This window comes from Antrostomus carolinensis, unplaced genomic scaffold (assembly GCF_000700745.2).
Source record: "Antrostomus carolinensis isolate BGI_N321 unplaced genomic scaffold, ASM70074v2 scaffold14786, whole genome shotgun sequence".
Taxonomy (NCBI): domain Eukaryota; kingdom Metazoa; phylum Chordata; class Aves; order Caprimulgiformes; family Caprimulgidae; genus Antrostomus; species Antrostomus carolinensis.
Window position 1 is genome coordinate 58,721 of NW_010322678.1, and position 17,130 is coordinate 75,850.

Sequence of the window (17,130 nt, forward strand, 5' to 3'; positions counted from 1 at the left end):
ATTTTTAATATTTTCCTTTCCTTCTCAACTGGATTTATCCAGTAGGTAAACTGTCAAACTCAAGATGGAGAAAGTTTTGCATTGTTTAAATAAACTGATGCCTGAAAGTATTACCACTTAACATAATATATATTGTGTCCAGTTCTGGGCCCCACAGTTCAAGAAGGACAGGGAACTGCTCGAGAGAGACCAGCACAGAGCCACCACGATGATTTAGGGAGAGGAGCATCTCCCTTATGAGGAAAGGCTGAGGGAGCTGGGTCTCTTTAGCTTGGAAAAGAGGAGACTGAGGGGAGACCTAATTAATGTTTACAAATATGTTAAGGGCAAATGTCAGGAGGATGGAGCCAGGCTCTTCTCAGTGATGCCCAATGATAGGACAAGGGGCAATGGGTGTGAGCTGGAACACAGGAGGTTCTGCTTAAACTTGAGAAAAAACTTCTTTCCAGTGAGGGTGACAGAGCACTGGAACAGGCTGCCCAGGGAGGTTGTGGAGTCTCCTTCTCTGGACACATTCAGAACCCACCTGGATGCCTTCCTGTGTAAAATTGTTTAGGTTCCTGCTCTGGCAGGGGGATTGGACTGGATGATCTTTCGAGGTCCCTTCCAATCCCCAACATTCTGTGATTCTGTGATATGTCTCTATATTTGTATTTCTATGTATTTAAATATGCATTTTTTAATTCTTAAATAATCTTAGTATTATTTCAACAACAATCACAGTAAATGCATAAGCATGTATTTCTTGATTAAGGAAAAAACATATTTGTATGTAATTAGCAATAGAATAAAAGTTTTTCTGCCCAGAAGTGTCAGGGGCAATTTGTACCAGATAATGGTACCCAATCTTGCTATGTTTAAAGTGTCAAGAGAAAAAAGACTGGAGGGAAAAAACATGCATGTGTTCATTGTGTTCAGTTTTGCATCAGGTACTAAGGCTTAACTGCAGAAGTTGACTCCTTAATAGTTACACTTCATAAATAAACTTGCAATAGTTGGAGAGAGAAACACGATTTCCACATTGACCTTAGGAATGATGCATGTCGTTTTGCTGCAGCTGGACTATTGTTTAGGAGAATCACGAATGAGACCTCCCAAGAATTACTTGTATGTAGGTTCCTCTGTAAATTTTTTCATATGAGGAAGCCACTATGCAAATGGTAGCTATTCAGTAGCACCTGCTCCTGTTGAAGGGGGTGTGTGACTTTTATTTCAAGAGCACTTATTATTTATCATAATGCAGAAGGACTAAAATGAGAGAGCATTCTGAAGGGGCCAAAACAAAGCTTCTAATTAGGAGGCAATGTTTATAAAATTTAGTTCTTCATATTTTATTTCAAATAGCATTTTAGCACACTTACCTTTCAATAAGTTACATGATTCTTTTTCTATGTGAAGGTAATTTGTAACATTGAGTCACAAAGAATGTATGTTTTATTTTGAAAAACCATAATAGGTAAAATAGATGTACTATTGGCATGACCTACTAGCAATTATACTAATTTGGTAGAAGTAGATCAGAAGCTGAATATTCACTCCCAAATTTGTATTTAAAAACCACTGTAGCAAAAATAGTATTTTACTTGCTTTACTTCGGAGTGCCTGTCAGTCCTGCCTTGATTGTATTTAACACTAATTCTCTATGACAAAACGCAATGTTGTATGATGAAATGTGCAGATAGGCATTGTAAATATTACTGAGAACAAATTAAGGCTTTCTTTTCATAAGTGACTTTGATGCTAATACTTTTACCACAAGTTTTGTCTGTGGTGGACTAATGTGAGGGAACACTATATTTTGTGAAGACTTTCTTTTGAAACATACCGAAGTTTGAAATATTTTTTTTATTTTTTATTTTTTATTTTTTTTTCCCCAGTTTGGGACTGTAGAGTTCTCCCCACTGGAGACTTGAGGAGTGATAGAAAGTAGGCAGTTCTACTAGTTACTTCCTCACTGTATTACTTCTACGGATACACGCTGATTATCTGCCTTTTTTAGTGCTAAGTGTGAAACTGAGCTTGTAGAGGAGGATGTCACGTGTATGCACGCTTGCTGTAAGAGCATCATTTGGTTAAGAAATTTGTGGAAGTGAAAGTATTTCTGAAGAATATTAATAAAAAAAAGCCCTGCTGCTCAGCTTCAGCAGTAGAATATAAGAAAGGCTATTTTCTTTTTTCTGAAGTATGAGAATTTTACTATCATAGTCTTTCTGCATAAATAAATTATGATAGTTTTACTGCTTGAGTAATTTTAGGTATTTATTGTTATACCTTCAGTAAGTTTTGGAACTGCCTGCTAATTCTAAAAAATGTAATAATTTAATGAACCACTTCTGTATTATTTCTGTAATTTTAAAAATGATTTTGGAAATGGTAAGAACTGATTTTCAGAAAGCATGGTTGGTGTTGAGGTTGTGGTGAATTTACAGAGCAGTGTTTTGTAGTGATGGCTTGGGAGGAAAAATACTGGAGTGAGAACAGCTGTGTATTATCTTAAAAGGTCTCTTGTATGTGTTTTAACAATGTTGTGACTGAGCTGTCTTAGTTATAAAGTGTTAAATTTTAGGTGACAACTTACAGAATTCATGTATTAATTTTAGACCTGAGTTCTAAGAATTTAAAAATGGAAATTTTGAAGAGGGAAGGTGGAAGAATCAATTCTTACTATAAAGAAAAGTCAAGGGAAGATCAACTCTCAAAGGCATCTATTGTTTTACTCCTGCATTTGGTGTCTCAGAGGTCCCCATTAGAAAAGTGTAAGGATCTGTATTTGTGCTACACAGACAAGTGTGTGTTACCCACACACATGTATTCAACAAGTGTGGGATTCCAGCCTAGTGTGTGATAACTCTGTTAGTACGTTCTTTACCTACCGTATGCCTTATTTTTCTAAGGGAAATAGAGCTTTTGTTTGTAGTAGCTTTATAAAATATAGCGGAGGAAGAAAGGCAGTTTTGTATTCTGAAATGTCTGTTTCACTCTCAGTGATGCAGAGCTCAAATAAACTATAGCACATTTAATGAGCAGTTGAGGACAGAGACACGTACTAGGCACACCAGGGAAAGGGATTGTGTACAAAGACTAATTAGCATGAAATATGAATACATTCATGAAGTGGTCTTGATCTATAATGCTCTTACAGAGAGTATTTTTTCTATGGATTCAATGAAAAAGAAATTCAGAAGTTGAACTGAAAAAAAGAATCTATGTTGAACTAGAAAAAAAAAGACTTTGTTTTTAAACAAATAAAAATCTGTATTCCTGGAATAAAACATATTTTGTATGAATAGGTAAAAAGATTAGAAAAGAATGCTTTCTCTATATCAAAAGAGTAAAAATAACCCTCAAAAGATACTCCTCTTCAAGTCTTCCCCCCCCCCCCAAGGGAATTTAAGTTAGATACAAGAAACATCTATTTAATTTGAAGCTAGTTACTCAGAACATGATTGAATAGCCCATTCCATGGATTTTACAGTGATTTTCTTGTTGAATGAACTGTTAAGATTATCTGTTGTGGAAATTTCCCATCAGTGTGGCTTATCTTTCATAGAATTTATATCTATATATGTACATTAAATACACAGGTAATAAGTTGGAGGTCAGTCACCTGTCACTTCTAGGTCTGTGTTCTATAATTCTATGCAAGATGGTTTAAAAACAAAGTCTTTCACTTTCTAATGTGTTATTTGTAGCTGTAGTTATATTTTCTGGAAACTTTCTTTATATTGGTAGAGGAAGCTCCATATCTAGTTACTTGTAGAAAGCTGAGCGTTGTAATGCTGGTTCTTTAGCTGCAGTAAAGCCACACAGTTGGCTGTGAATTTGTGACCCAAGTGAAGGTGGGAGGGGGAAAAAAAAGTCTGGAGGAAAGGATGGAAAACAGATCAACTGCTTACCAGGAAAGTTTGTGCTGACTATTAAATAGACTATGCACCTATATTTTTAATATCCTGAGAGCTTCCAGCACAGTTCTAGGAATAACAATGTATTTGTTTAAATAAATAAAAACCTACTGTAAACAAAGATGTAGTTATAAGCAAAACTTATGACCTTACTTGTAAAATAATTCTTTGAAGTCTGTATTAAGCAGATGTTTCCTCCATCTTTCAGCAGAACCATAGGTAGTACATACTACATGACTTCCTAAATGTACTTTCTCTCAAATTTCTCTTGTATGAAATACAATGTGTTTTGTTTTGTTTTTTTTTCCTTTAAAAGTGTCAGCTGTCAAAATGTGATCTGATTTGTGGCTTAGTCCCAGTCACGTATCGTGCTGACCTGCAATGATGTCATAGTTACAAAAAAATGCTCCCTTCCTCTTTGCTGTTGGTTTTATGTGCAAAACTGATTTTTCTTCCTTTTTTACTGACACAGAAAAAAAACCCCTCGTCTCTTTTTGAGATTGCAACTTTTATCTGATCGATGGTTGCTTCACTGTAATGCTATTAGGAGATGCTTTGAACAGAATATCTGCCATTGCAGGAATTTCTGCCATATATGCATAGAGTAAGGATAGATCTGTTATCCAAATGAATAAGGGTTCTTTGCAGAAAGATACATTAAAAAGCTATCTAATGGATTAAAAGTTAACAATCATGCTATTAAGTTTCTGAATTCATTGAGAAATTGAAAATACTAGGTACATAGGCATTAACACAGATAAAAAGCTGATAATTTTGTTAAGGTCTTGAATTACTTGTTAATGATCTCTAAAGGATGTAAAGTTGAAATTACAATTTTGCGTATTCTGTAAGCGTTGTGTGTCTTGTGCAGTTGTGGGGAACTGGAATGTCTCTGAAACTTCATTATTTCAGATACCCTTTTCTGTTCTGTAAGGTGGGAATGTAATTATTTTAAATACTATTATGGAATAAATTCCCAATGTGAAGAGGCAAGTAAATAAGAAATTTATGGCACGAGGACTTTCTGAAAGCAAAAAGTCCCCATGGTAAAGTAGCTGATTTTTATAAGCCAGTGTGGAACTACCTGTAAGTTCTGTATTCTGAACTGTGGTGTGCATGGAAAAAGGTTCAAGGTTTTTCCTTTTGACGTTTTTTGTTCTTGCATTTAAGACATTTGGATCATCATTCACTGTGATGCTGCCACCTTAATGAATCATTTTAGACAAGATTTGCTTGTATTGGTAATACAAAGGAAAGCAGAGCATAGATTACATCTGCTAAATTTAAAATATATGGATTTTGTATGCGTATATGCTTAAAATGTGCTGAGGTGAATAGAGAAACCAGACTGTGTGGGTAAAGGTGAGAGACTGGTAGCTGTGTGCTTCAGGACTATTTTTAGTCTGTTAAAACGCAAGTGGCTTAATTTAGTCCTCTGGTAGGTCCCCTCAGACTAGTCCTGTAATGTGAAAGTAATTTATCTTTTACCTCTTGAAGGCAGATAATCATTGCACATGTATTCAGTTTTCAACACACTTTGAGATACTTGGACCCTGAGAAGACTTTTCCAAGGTAGATCTGTTAGAAGGTAGCAATGACATCTACAACCATACCAAGGTTGTCTTCAGGCCAGTTGAGCCCAGTATTTTGTCTTCAGCCAGTGACTGAGAGCAGATGCTTAAGCAGAAGAGTAAATATATGTTATTTAATGTATATTAAAAGCATTTCTTTTTATGTACATAGAATAAACTAAATAGTGATACTTACAAGCTTCCAGCAGGTGACAGTTTTTTGTATGAGCCAGAGATCACACCTTTATACATAGTAAGGTCTTCAGTGTGTGTTTTTTTTTTTCTTTGATGAACTCATGATCTTTTAGCTTTCATAATCTGTGGCATTGATCTCTCTATTTTGAACCTATGTGTAGTTTTTCAGTGTTTCAGTCCTGCTGCTTGCTAATCTTCCTGGTTTGTTACCTCCTTTTTCTATCATTGCAGGTTTCATTAATAACTAATTTATATTTACTGTCTCTATGTTTTCAAAGTCCACAGCGGGGAAGACCAGAATTGTACATGACACACAAAAGACAAACAGTAATACATCACTGAATGATGGCCGTTATCTAATAAGTAGCAGTTGATCTACCTCAGTTATTGGAGAGGGAACCTCACCGTTTTGGTTGTCTTAGTATGGGATCATGAAATGTCTCAATTGCTGTTTGTTTTTCAGAGAATTACATTAGTATTCCAGAAACGTTTCACTGCCACAGTATATTGAAACTCCACTGGGATGACCTTAGTTACTATGATGATCATTAGTCAGAATGATTGTAATGTGGAAAGATGCAATATGTCTTCCCTGTGATGGGTGGTGTGACAGTTCCTGTTCCAAGCAGGTCACTGGCCTTTAATGTGTCTGGTTAAAACTCTAATTCTAATCTAAAGGTTACAATAGCCTGTATTCTTGTCACTGACATGCAGCAAAAATATTTGTGCCCACATATGACTAGGTTGAAAGGTATACTTGTTATAGGTGACATGTAAATAATTAGATTTATTTGATACCATCCATAGGGCCATGATTTCACACATTTGTTTATGGAAGACTAATTTCTCAGCATTTTATAAATAAGGATAAATGTTGCTATTTGTATTTATCAACTGTCAAAGCTGTGATTACCCGGCAGCTTAACAGGGCACTGCTTACTGGTTATAGAAATTAATGGAATCTATTAAGACAGATAATTTCCCAATTATTTTTAATATGAACCTTTACCTCTGTGAAGTTATGCTGTGGACCTGATGCTTATGAAAGCATCACTTTGAGTTCTGCTGGCTTAATAAAACAATAAATACCAAGTAATTACCTTTTTTTTAAACTCTAAATTAGTAGAATAGAATTCATTTTACTAAACATGAAAAAAAAAAATTAAGTACTAAGTCAATGGGAATGTAACATTGTGTATTTCACTGTGCAAGTCAGCATATAGCCAGGATGTACCAGGTTGCACTTAAAAAAACTGCAGTAGATCTTGAACATGGTAAACAAACTGAGAGTTTGGGGATTTAGATATTTAATGGATACGTATACACAAGTGAAACAATGTTTCATGCATGTTTGTTTAAAACCTTGATGGTAGAGAAATACTTTAAAAAGCAAGTCCATACTGGAATTTGGAAATGTGTATTTTACTTAGTGTTGAAATAATTAGTCCAGAGCTTTATATGTCAAATATCACCGTGAAAGAGAAAAAGAAGTCAGTTTAGCACTTCATTTTTACTGAAATCTGTCTGTTCCATTGAACACCAATAAGTATTTAACTTGACTGTATAAAGGGATTTTTGGATCTTGGGGTCTTTTTTTAGCTTCATTATTTCTAAAATTCCTATGGAAAATGTGATTCCTGCAAGTAGCTTTACTGGAGAAGATGTGCATTTTACAAGCCTACTCAAGAGGAACAATAGCTGAACTGTTCATTTAAAAGATTTTTGTTTACTAGGCTTGTCATAGTATTAACAGAAAATGAGCTTATTGAGATCTTGATAAAATATGACAGCAGTTTTTTGACTTTGTTTTACTTAGGATTTTTTTTTGGTCTGGGTCTTGGTGCTTTTCTTTGCTTTTGAAAGTTGTCTGGATAACAGGTGTGCCAGTTAACTAGAATCATTTTGCAGATTCCATCCTCTCATAGTTCTGAGGTGGTGATCACCTTATATCAGAGGAAAAAACCTAACTGGGACATATGACTGTCTAAATTAGAAATACTGTTACAGGCAGCATTTTATTTTTATAGGCAAATGTGTTCTCTGACCCACATAAAAACTTACTATTTTAGTTCTAAAATGCATTGACTGATCTTTTTAGTCATTAGTCAGGCACTACTGTATAGGCAGCAAAGACATGTAATGTCTCAGAGCCCAGCAAAACCCAGCAACAATAAGCATCTCTTTGGAGCAAAAGCCAGCACATTCATGTTAAGCATCGCAGATGTTGAAGCCGTGGCAAAGGGACAAATGTGGTGAACAGTCCTGAGGCTTTCTTCCATATAAATATTCATGGAGGGAATATGAGAGAAGAGTTCATGGAAAAGGCTGCTGGCTTGTGTTCCAGCTTCTTAGAGCACATGGAACAACATGGTTAAGTAGGCCCATTGAGGATATTTTCAGTTTAACTGTTGTTTACCTGCTGTTGTTTGATTTCTGGTGTTCAGGAGTACTTGCATGTATTTCTGTGACAAATTGTATGTGATAAATTGTTAATATTTGCTTATTGTCTTTCAGCAGAAGCAACATCTTCTGCATTGGTCTATAGCAGGGTAAATAGAAGGGACAGAATCAGTTGTGTGGCTTTTTTTTTTTTTTTTTTTTTTTTTTTTAAATAAAGTATTTGTGGCCCAGTCATCTACTTGATTTCAAGCTGTTGATTGAAAGCTGAAAGCAACTGCAATATGGAGTGGTTAATTAAGTACACTTTAACTGTAAAACTTTACTGCACAAGTTCCTGATGCAGATTTTCAAATTACACTTGAAAATTAGGACAGTTACAACCATTTTAGGACAGTTTTAATAGAACAAGAAATACTTCATACAACCGTTAAATGTGGTGGTCAAATAGTATTATAAGAATAAATAATAGGGATATAGATCCCCTGCTATTTTTGACTAAACTAATTTGTAAAACTAAGCCATGATTATTTTTATTTTCTTCCATAGAGCATAATTTGTTGGGTTGATGTTACTTCCTTCAGCTTGATTACATTAATTAGGCAAAAAACATAGGAGATTGCAAGAGGTTCTATGTTTTTTTTCCCCATCAGTTTACTTTATTAAAAAAAAAATAAAATCTTGAGAGCTCAGACTGAGATCCACTTTCTGATCAATTGCTTGCTTTTCTTGTAATAAAATTTTCTTTCCTTTTTTTTTAATGCTGTTTCAGGTATTTAGCTCTTCTGATTGCAGAAAGGACAGAGTGACAGCAGGAGTGCTTAATTAATTTCACTTTAGGAATTGATAACTGAGTGATTTTAGGTGAAGTGCAAAGTGCCAGGTGGCATTGGGAATAAACAGGAGATCACCCAGCTGCTGACTGAATTGACGAGAGGGTGTGGCTGACATCTGTTAATGCTCTGGCATTTATCTCTAGATATTTGGGGAAATGGTTTGCTATTTGTCAAAGTTTAAGACCAAATGGCAGTGTGGAGACTCTAAATGGATTTGGATACCAAACCACCTCTGTCGCAGTTTGCACAATTCACAAATTGCGTGGCAGCCATGTTGTGCAGGACAGCTGATGTGGTTCAGGAGAGAAGTTGTGGCTTCAGCTGTGTGAACTGTGGTATCTCCCAGAGTCTCTCCTCATTCAGGGTGCATCTGGACACATTTGTGCTTCTTGATGATCAACAGGTTATTTGCATAGTTTGACTGGCTGTTTCCTTGAGCGTGCAAAACTTGCCAACAACTTCTGCTGTCTGGAAGGAGAAGCTGGTCATATTTCACTTACTTACCTGGTTGGTGGAAGTTCACAGGTTTATGCTAGCAGCTGTGCTAACTAGGCCTGACTTGTGTGACCTGCTGCATAATTTCATAGAGTGTGGAAATTACGTGGTTAGACAAATGGAAAGACTCAGCATTGGTGTATCATTGGTGTATTGGTGAGGGAAGAGAACAAGTGCAAATTTGAGACGACACTATGTTTGGCTTTCCTCCCTCTCTCCCCTTCTTTGACTTTCATTTCCGTCCTTGGGTGCCTCTAGAAGTAACACAGGAATATAAAACTATCAGTAGCTTCTCAATATAAAGTTTTGTTATATTGCAAAAGAATTTACTGATTATTTTTTTTGTGTGACAAACTATTTTCTAATCTCTCAATGGCATTCATAGCTTCTTGTTTCATTTTTCTACCAAGTAATATCACATGGGCCTTTTTTTTGAGTGAACTTCTCAGTTTAATTAATAGTTTCAGTTGTTCATGTATAGTTTATGTATAGTTTACATCCCTTGAAACTGTATGTGTGCTTATTTTTTTTTTCTCCTATACTAGCCATAGGTCTTCTTTCAGGTAAAGGGAATAATAAAGCAATCAATTTCTTTTGTATATTTACTTTTGCTGCCAAATACTAGCAAATGCAATTGGTAAGCTACTTGACAGATGGAAATAAGATTAAATTACTCTTTCATTTCCCATGACAATATAAGGGTGTTTGTTCACTGTGGATACAGACTTGATAAAAATTGGAGATTAAGCTCAGGTTCAGAGAGACTAAAATTCACCTAAATCTGTACTTTCTCCACATTGTAATTCGATGTACTCCTTTTTGTCTCCCTTTAATTTTCATCCTCATCATATTAATGACCGTCAGTTTTTACTGTTAATTATGTATTAAAAGTATTCACTGCTTATTTAAAAAAAGAAAGGGGGAGGTTAATATGAACTGGACATTTCAGCTCAGAGTTGAATGCTTTAACAGCTCCAGTAGCATTAAATAAAATTGTGTGTATTTCTAAAAATTTATCACGATGACTTTTAATGCCATTCAGTAGCTAAATTAATAAACAGGTGTAGAATGGTAATTTTTGAGAGCCATGTGTGCTTACTTTTTTTTGCTACAGAAGTACAAAAGTACTGCTGGTAGAATTTTTTTCTTAATTACATCTTTGAAGTATTTCAACACGTTTGTGATGTTCTTTGCCATGATTATCATTAGTCTTGTTTAATGTATTTTTAACTTATATAACATTTTGTTTAGTGTTGTTAGTTTTTGTTTAGACTCTAAAGCGTTTTCAAGAAGTGCACTTTCTGTGGGATTAAACTAGTTCCCAGCTGAAGGTATCACTAACGGTACACACTTCAGCTGCGCATGTGCTGCCTAACGTAAGAGGAACAGAAAACAATCCCTTGCAGCATGTTGCATCAGCTTTTTTCCCCTACACTGATAAACAAATATGTTGTTATTAACAAAGGAGAACTCTAAATAAAAAAAAAAGTAGGTTACATAGTGTTGTGTTTAGATCTGTATTTTCATCTGCTAAAACTACTTTTTCCCCTTTTGCTTTGCCATAATGTCTCTCAGCCTTTCTCTCTCCTGTCTGCTTAAGGTAGACAGTGAAGGAAAGAAAACTCAATCAAAACATTCTATAGATGTAACTGATGTCAGATAATTATGCATTAGTGGGTATTTTGTAATTTCAACTGTTAGTTAAAAAAAAGAGTGCTGCTTTCTTACTACTTTAAGTATTTAATATAAGGCTATCGATCTCTACTGATTAAAAATAAATCAGTTTACAACATATGATATTTTCTTATTTGGTTTTGCTCTTTACCAGTGACAACATAAATAATTTGTAAAAATCTACCTTTGTGTAGTGGGATAAATCTCAAATTATTTTTCTTATTGATTTTGGATTAAGAACTTCAAATGGTATTTGAGTTATTAATATTTCAATAGAGGGCACTCACGTGCTTTGAGGTAACACCAAATCACTCTGTTTTTAAAAGTGCTTGGAATAAAATGAAGCTGAAGATAATATTTTGTGGGTTAAAATGTATAGATATAATTTGATAGTGCTTGGGAAAATTGGTCATTGTCATATTAATATTTTCATTTAATATTCCTCCTAATTTTTTAAATTTGCTTTGTTTCTTTGGATATTTTACGGTACGTTGAGGCAGTGCATTCATTTTGTCTTGAACTGATTCTAATAGATGCATTACTTGGCTTTCTAGTTGAGTTGTTATTAGTCTGTTAAGATTGAACAGTTGTAGTAATGAATCAGAATTTAATAAATACATTCTTTCCAGCTAAAAAGCCAGTAGAAGAATCAGAAGAAAAGAAAATAGTTCAGTCAAAGAAAAGGATTAAAGAATTAAGAGTCTTGGATGGAAAAACTGCACAAAATTTATGTAAGTGATGTCAAATGCATTAAGTGAATATCTAATTAGCATATACACACATGACTCTTCTTAAATGTTCTTTTTTGTTTACATGTGCAATATTCTTTTTGTAAAAACTTGCTAATGTGAACATGAGTCTTAAGTTCAGGAGTGTTTTACATATATATGATTTGAATTCACTCTGCAACTTTGGAAAACTTACAGTAACAATGAAAAATAGTGTAGACTTAAATGTTAACGAACTATGGGGTTTTTGTAACAAAAAGTTGATTCTTTCATTAATTGCTTTAGACTAGAAGTATAATTAAGTGATAATAGTTTGTTCAGGAAATGCACAGAGTTGGTAGGTTTTGTGGGCTGGGGTTGGGAGGCCATTCCTAATGTTTCTTTCTTGTTAGAGCAATGGAGAAATAGAGCTTGGTGAGAGTTAGACTTGTAAAGAGAAAAATATCATGAAATAGGGTAAGATAGGTGCAAATACTGCTACTATAAATTGTAAGGAAAACAACCTCACTTTTTTTTTTTTAAACTTGCTGCTTCTCTCTTTAATTATTGAGGGTAATCAGTCATTAAGAGTAGTAGATTATCTTATTTGAATTAGAAATATCATAAAATGTCACTAGTCCAACTGTGCCTCTGACAAATGAATTGTGTAAAACCAAATCTGTCCATGGTTTATTGCCACATCTGTGAGTGTGTTTTCTTAAGCAGGAAATGCACTGTGACACATGTGATACAACATCTCCAGTTTTGAAAATATGGATGCAGGAAAATTAGCCATGCTAGTTTGGTAGAATATATAGTACTTTATTAAAATGGTATGCTAATCCATCTGTGTTAGGAATACTTTGCACTTTATTGAATGGGGCTTGCTTAAAGGTTGCTGAGATCAAATTGCTTTGAGAACTCCATCTTTGAAGGTTATACAATATTCATTGCCTCTTGTATAAGTTTTAGTTACCCTAAAAAGTGGTAGAGTCAGGGTATTTTTTTTGTCTTTACCCAGCTCTTCATTATCCTTTTGACATGGAATTCTTTCTAGAATGTCATGTAAATATCATTCAACCATTTGTACACACAGTACAGCTATTCATACATGGTTATGAAAGCAAAAAATAATGAAGTCTTCTAGTGACTGTATAAGTCTGTTTAAGTAGTAATTGCAGATGTTGCCATTCATAAAAATAGGATGTTATTGCTAGAGATAAGTAGCAGTGCTAGAGAGCAACTGAGGCTGATTAAACAATTAAAAGTGTTGTCATAGTTTCATTTCGTAGAAATGAAATTCATTGTAAGTCAAACTGCAATAGTGTGCCTCATCTAGCATTTGTTTTATGTAGAACACTTAGTTGTGAATCATCTTAATTTGGATCAAGGTGTGATTTTTCAGTTCCTAGAAATTAAGTTTACCTTCTTATATCAGTCTTTTTGAGCTTTTTGATTCTAACTATTTATTACTGAATTTCAGCAATATTTTTGGGTTCTTTCCGTTTGCCTTATGAAGAAATAAAAAATATAATTTTAGAAGTTGATGAAGAGAAGCTGAGTGAGTCCTTGATTCAGGTATGTGAAAATAGCTCTGGTTTTGTTCATACCTTGTTCAATGCTGTAAAGGTATAAGAATTCAGGAGTAAGAATAGTGTAGAGTTTCCTGGATATCAGCTACAAGCGTATGAGTTGTTTGCTGTTTTGTTTATTTCACTTCTGCTTTTGAATGTGGTCACGCATAGCAATAAAATTGTCTTTAAAAGATGCTATTAGCAAAAGTGCTTTTGAATCTCGCACTTTTATGAAGTTTACCTTTCAAGAGGAAATCTCTGATAATTCTAGTTTTCCAAATTCTAGTTTTCCCGTTTGGAAGAAAAGCATTTAGCAGATTTAGGCTGGTGGATAATGAAGTTTCATCAGGCTTCTTTGTGGAAACAACTCTGTCACTAGTGATAGATGAAAATACCTGATTGTTTCAGGATACTGCTACAACCTAAAACACATCTGTAAATCAAACCTGCTCTCGGGCTGGTTTGGTCTTATTCTGAGCCCTGGCCTACTTGCCAGGGTAGGGGTGGCTGCAGATTCCCTGCCCCTGGCCTACTTGCAGAATGAGAAACAGAGAAGGCATTCAAACTGCACAAGCACTGTTCAATAGTAGGTAAAACATTGGTGTGTTATCAGTGCTGTTTTGGTCACAAGTCAAAATAGCACCATATGGGCTGCTATGAAGAAAATAAACTTCATCCTAGCCAGAGCCAGCACATAAAAAAGGCGAAATGTGACTGCAAGGTGTATCAGGTCAAGTATTTCCAGTAGAGAGGATAGTTGTAATGCTTTTGATAATACACTTCTAAGACCTGATCTAAAATACTCAATACAATTAAGAAAAAAGAGTTTAAAATGGAGAAGCTGAACTTAAAAACTACTTTAGATGATTGAGAGATGGAGAAACAGTCTACAGAAGGAAGCTAGACAAGACTGTCGTAATTAGATTAGTAGTATAAATAGCTGAGAGGGGATATGACTACATTATAACTATATGGGCTGAAGTGATGTCCACAAGCATCAGGGAGAAAAATTAAGTTGCATGAGTAGAAGGCAGTGTTAACACCAGAACAAATGTATGTGAATTCATCATGAAGGCAGCTATCTAGAAACTCAGCTGCCTGTAATCTTCAAATACTGAGGCTTTGGAGACTGGTCCATTTCTGAAATGAATGGTGTGGCCAAGTTGCTTCTAAGAGCAGGGAGATTTTGCTGATAACCTGGAAGAAATTCCTTCTGTTCCTAAAGATATTCTGAGAAATGTATTGGGGTAAATGGGCTGTATCATCTATTTCATGTTCAGTCTATTCTAGTTTATTTTTATTCTGATCTTCCAACTGAGTTATTAACTAATTTACCAGTTTAACAGTTTTCAATATTACTCACTGGAAGAATTTTACAAAGCAAACCTTGCTTTCTTTCATGCTTAGCAAAACTTGTACTTCATAAAAATGCTTATGTAGAAACTGTTTTGTTCTAAGTATTGAAGTGGTGAAAGCTAAATGGGTATAAGCATAACTGAACATGTAGTGCTTTTTCAGTTATGCTTCTCAAGTCCTTGTTTCTTGCTGCTTTTCAAACTTATGTTGTAATATTTACTAAAATTAATTGGATTAATCAGTTTGAATACATGGTAGACTATATACTGTTGTAACTCTTCCTTGACTCTAGGAAAAAAAAAAATATTGTTAATTCTCAGTGTGCCTTTGAGAGAGTAAGTTCTTGTAAACATGGAGTTGTGAAACACTATGCCTAGCAGAATTCAGGGCATTGTGACAGTGAGTGATAGTTTCAGCCTCTTAATGTCATCCTTAGATTTCTGCTGCTTCTTATGTTTATGTAAACCATTTTTATTTACCCTGTTTTTATTTAAACCCACACCATCATGAATACATTATGAAACTCTGTTTCCTAAAGTACTGGCAAGGATTTTAGTGTGTGATCACTGAATGCTTTAGTTTCATTTTCAGTTGTATTTAAAGGTATATTTATGGGAGGCTGCAGTGCTATTAGAGCCAAACTGTTCTTGGAAGCTGAGTGTAAAATGTGATGTGTTAGCTCTAGACCATAAAGGGGTATGGATGAGAAAAAAAGAAATGCTCAAGCATGCTAACAGATTTTGGTTGCATGGCTAAAACAAAAAAGACAGTTTTAGTAGTAGATACTTGTGTTTCTGCATTGATGGAAAAAATAATGTTTTACAGTAAGTTTATTGATGTATAATAAAATATACATTTCTAACAAATACTGTGAAATTATTGATGACAGCATTTGGTAAATGGTCTACCTAATTAAAATCGATTTTAAAAATAATTATGTTATTTAGTTAGTTCTTGTCTTTGATCTTTACCAGCATTAGAGTCAATCAAATGAGCAAGAATGTTTTACAGATCCTTAATTTTTTTTTTTTAAGGTAGAAATTTATGGGACATGGCTTGGGGTTAATAGGAAAGGAAGTATGCATAGGTTTAAACACAAAGCCACAGCTTAGTTGTATGATGTCTGGGTAAATCTGATGCTTATCTCTGTCAAATATATTGAACTCTGCTCACTGAGACACTCGGTAGCTCCCTGGTGTAAGTGTAAAAATCTTTCTGGAGCAGGGATGCTTTGTATGAGACTGCTTGTCATCTTTGTTTTTACTTATTAAGATGGGTGAATGTTTGTTTCTTTCAGCTTGTAAAATTAAGTTAGGTATCACTTGCAAATTTGACAAATTAGATGGATGTCTTTCTGAAAATTGTACCTTATTGTCTACTTCATCAAGCCTGGCAGAATGATCAGTAAACAAATTTTGTGAGTGATGGCAAGATTGGTATGTTCTAAAAATAAGACATGTACCTCTAATAGTACAGGTTTTCTACTATTAAGATTTTTATATCTGGAAAAAAATATGCTTCTATAGAGTTGGTAGCTTTTCTTAATTTAAAAGGCACACAACTTTTTCATATCAGTCTTTTTTCTAATCTTTTGTGACATAGACCTAAACAGTCATTATCAGTTCTCTGATAGTGTCAATGTGCATGTCCCTTCTATTTTAATCATATCTTATGGGAACACATGGCAACACACCTTTTCTGGTGGGAAGGGAGGAGAACTGATGTGCTAATAATCTAACCTGAAGAGCTTCAAGTTAGAGCATGTTCTGAAATGTTTTGCTTCTGTGACTACTATTGCAGAATATATCGGGAGATTTAGTTTTGTAGCTATAGCACATTACCTTATCTTACTAAAATGTGTTGTAATTAGAATGTTATAGAATTGCATATTCCATAGACACTTTATTGGAAGTAAACTTCTAAACTTGATGCAGGTTTCAGACGGTGGCTTCATAAAACAGGAGCTTCTTGTTAAAAACATAAGCTTACAACTTTTCTCTTTAATACTTCAGGGCCCACTGTGTTTGTGTGAAAGCAAAATGGTTTCTGTGTGGAAGCAGGTTTTTTCTTAGTTATTTGGTGCAGGAGTCAGTGCACTGTGGAGTTGGCTGAATCTCATGTTGGTTTTTCAAAAGTTACTAGTAACAAAAGTGCGCTATTTCTTTGGCCCCTATATGCATATTTTATGTAAATTATCCAGCCAACAGAAACAGGTTGCCCCCTTTTACTATGTGATTAGGCAATTACGCCCCCCAAAAAATCCACCTAAGGGCTATGGTGGGAAAGCAGGAGGGACTCTGCTCACATGTGTCTGGAGGTATCTCTGCATTCTCCTGTAGCTAAATGTTTCCAACTTGGTCCCTTTGATTTCTTCAGTGGCTAGTGCTTGCCCATAACTCAATGGCTTTTGAAATTCCACAGAA

At 34.7% G+C, this 17,130-nt stretch overlaps 1 protein-coding gene across 1 annotated transcript in view; it reads left to right on the plus strand.

Moving 5' to 3' along the window:
* The window catches only part of DIAPH2 (diaphanous related formin 2), a gene marked incomplete at its 3' end in the record, with an annotated part of 109,548 nt that overhangs the window by 44,599 nt on the left and 47,819 nt on the right, over nt 1-17,130 (plus strand). Inside the window, exons 19-20 of the mRNA XM_029085540.1 lie at nt 11,700-11,801; nt 13,261-13,355. Coding sequence (XP_028941373.1) covers nt 11,700-11,801; nt 13,261-13,355 — 197 coding nt within the window. The remainder of the gene's footprint in view (nt 1-11,699; nt 11,802-13,260; nt 13,356-17,130) is intronic.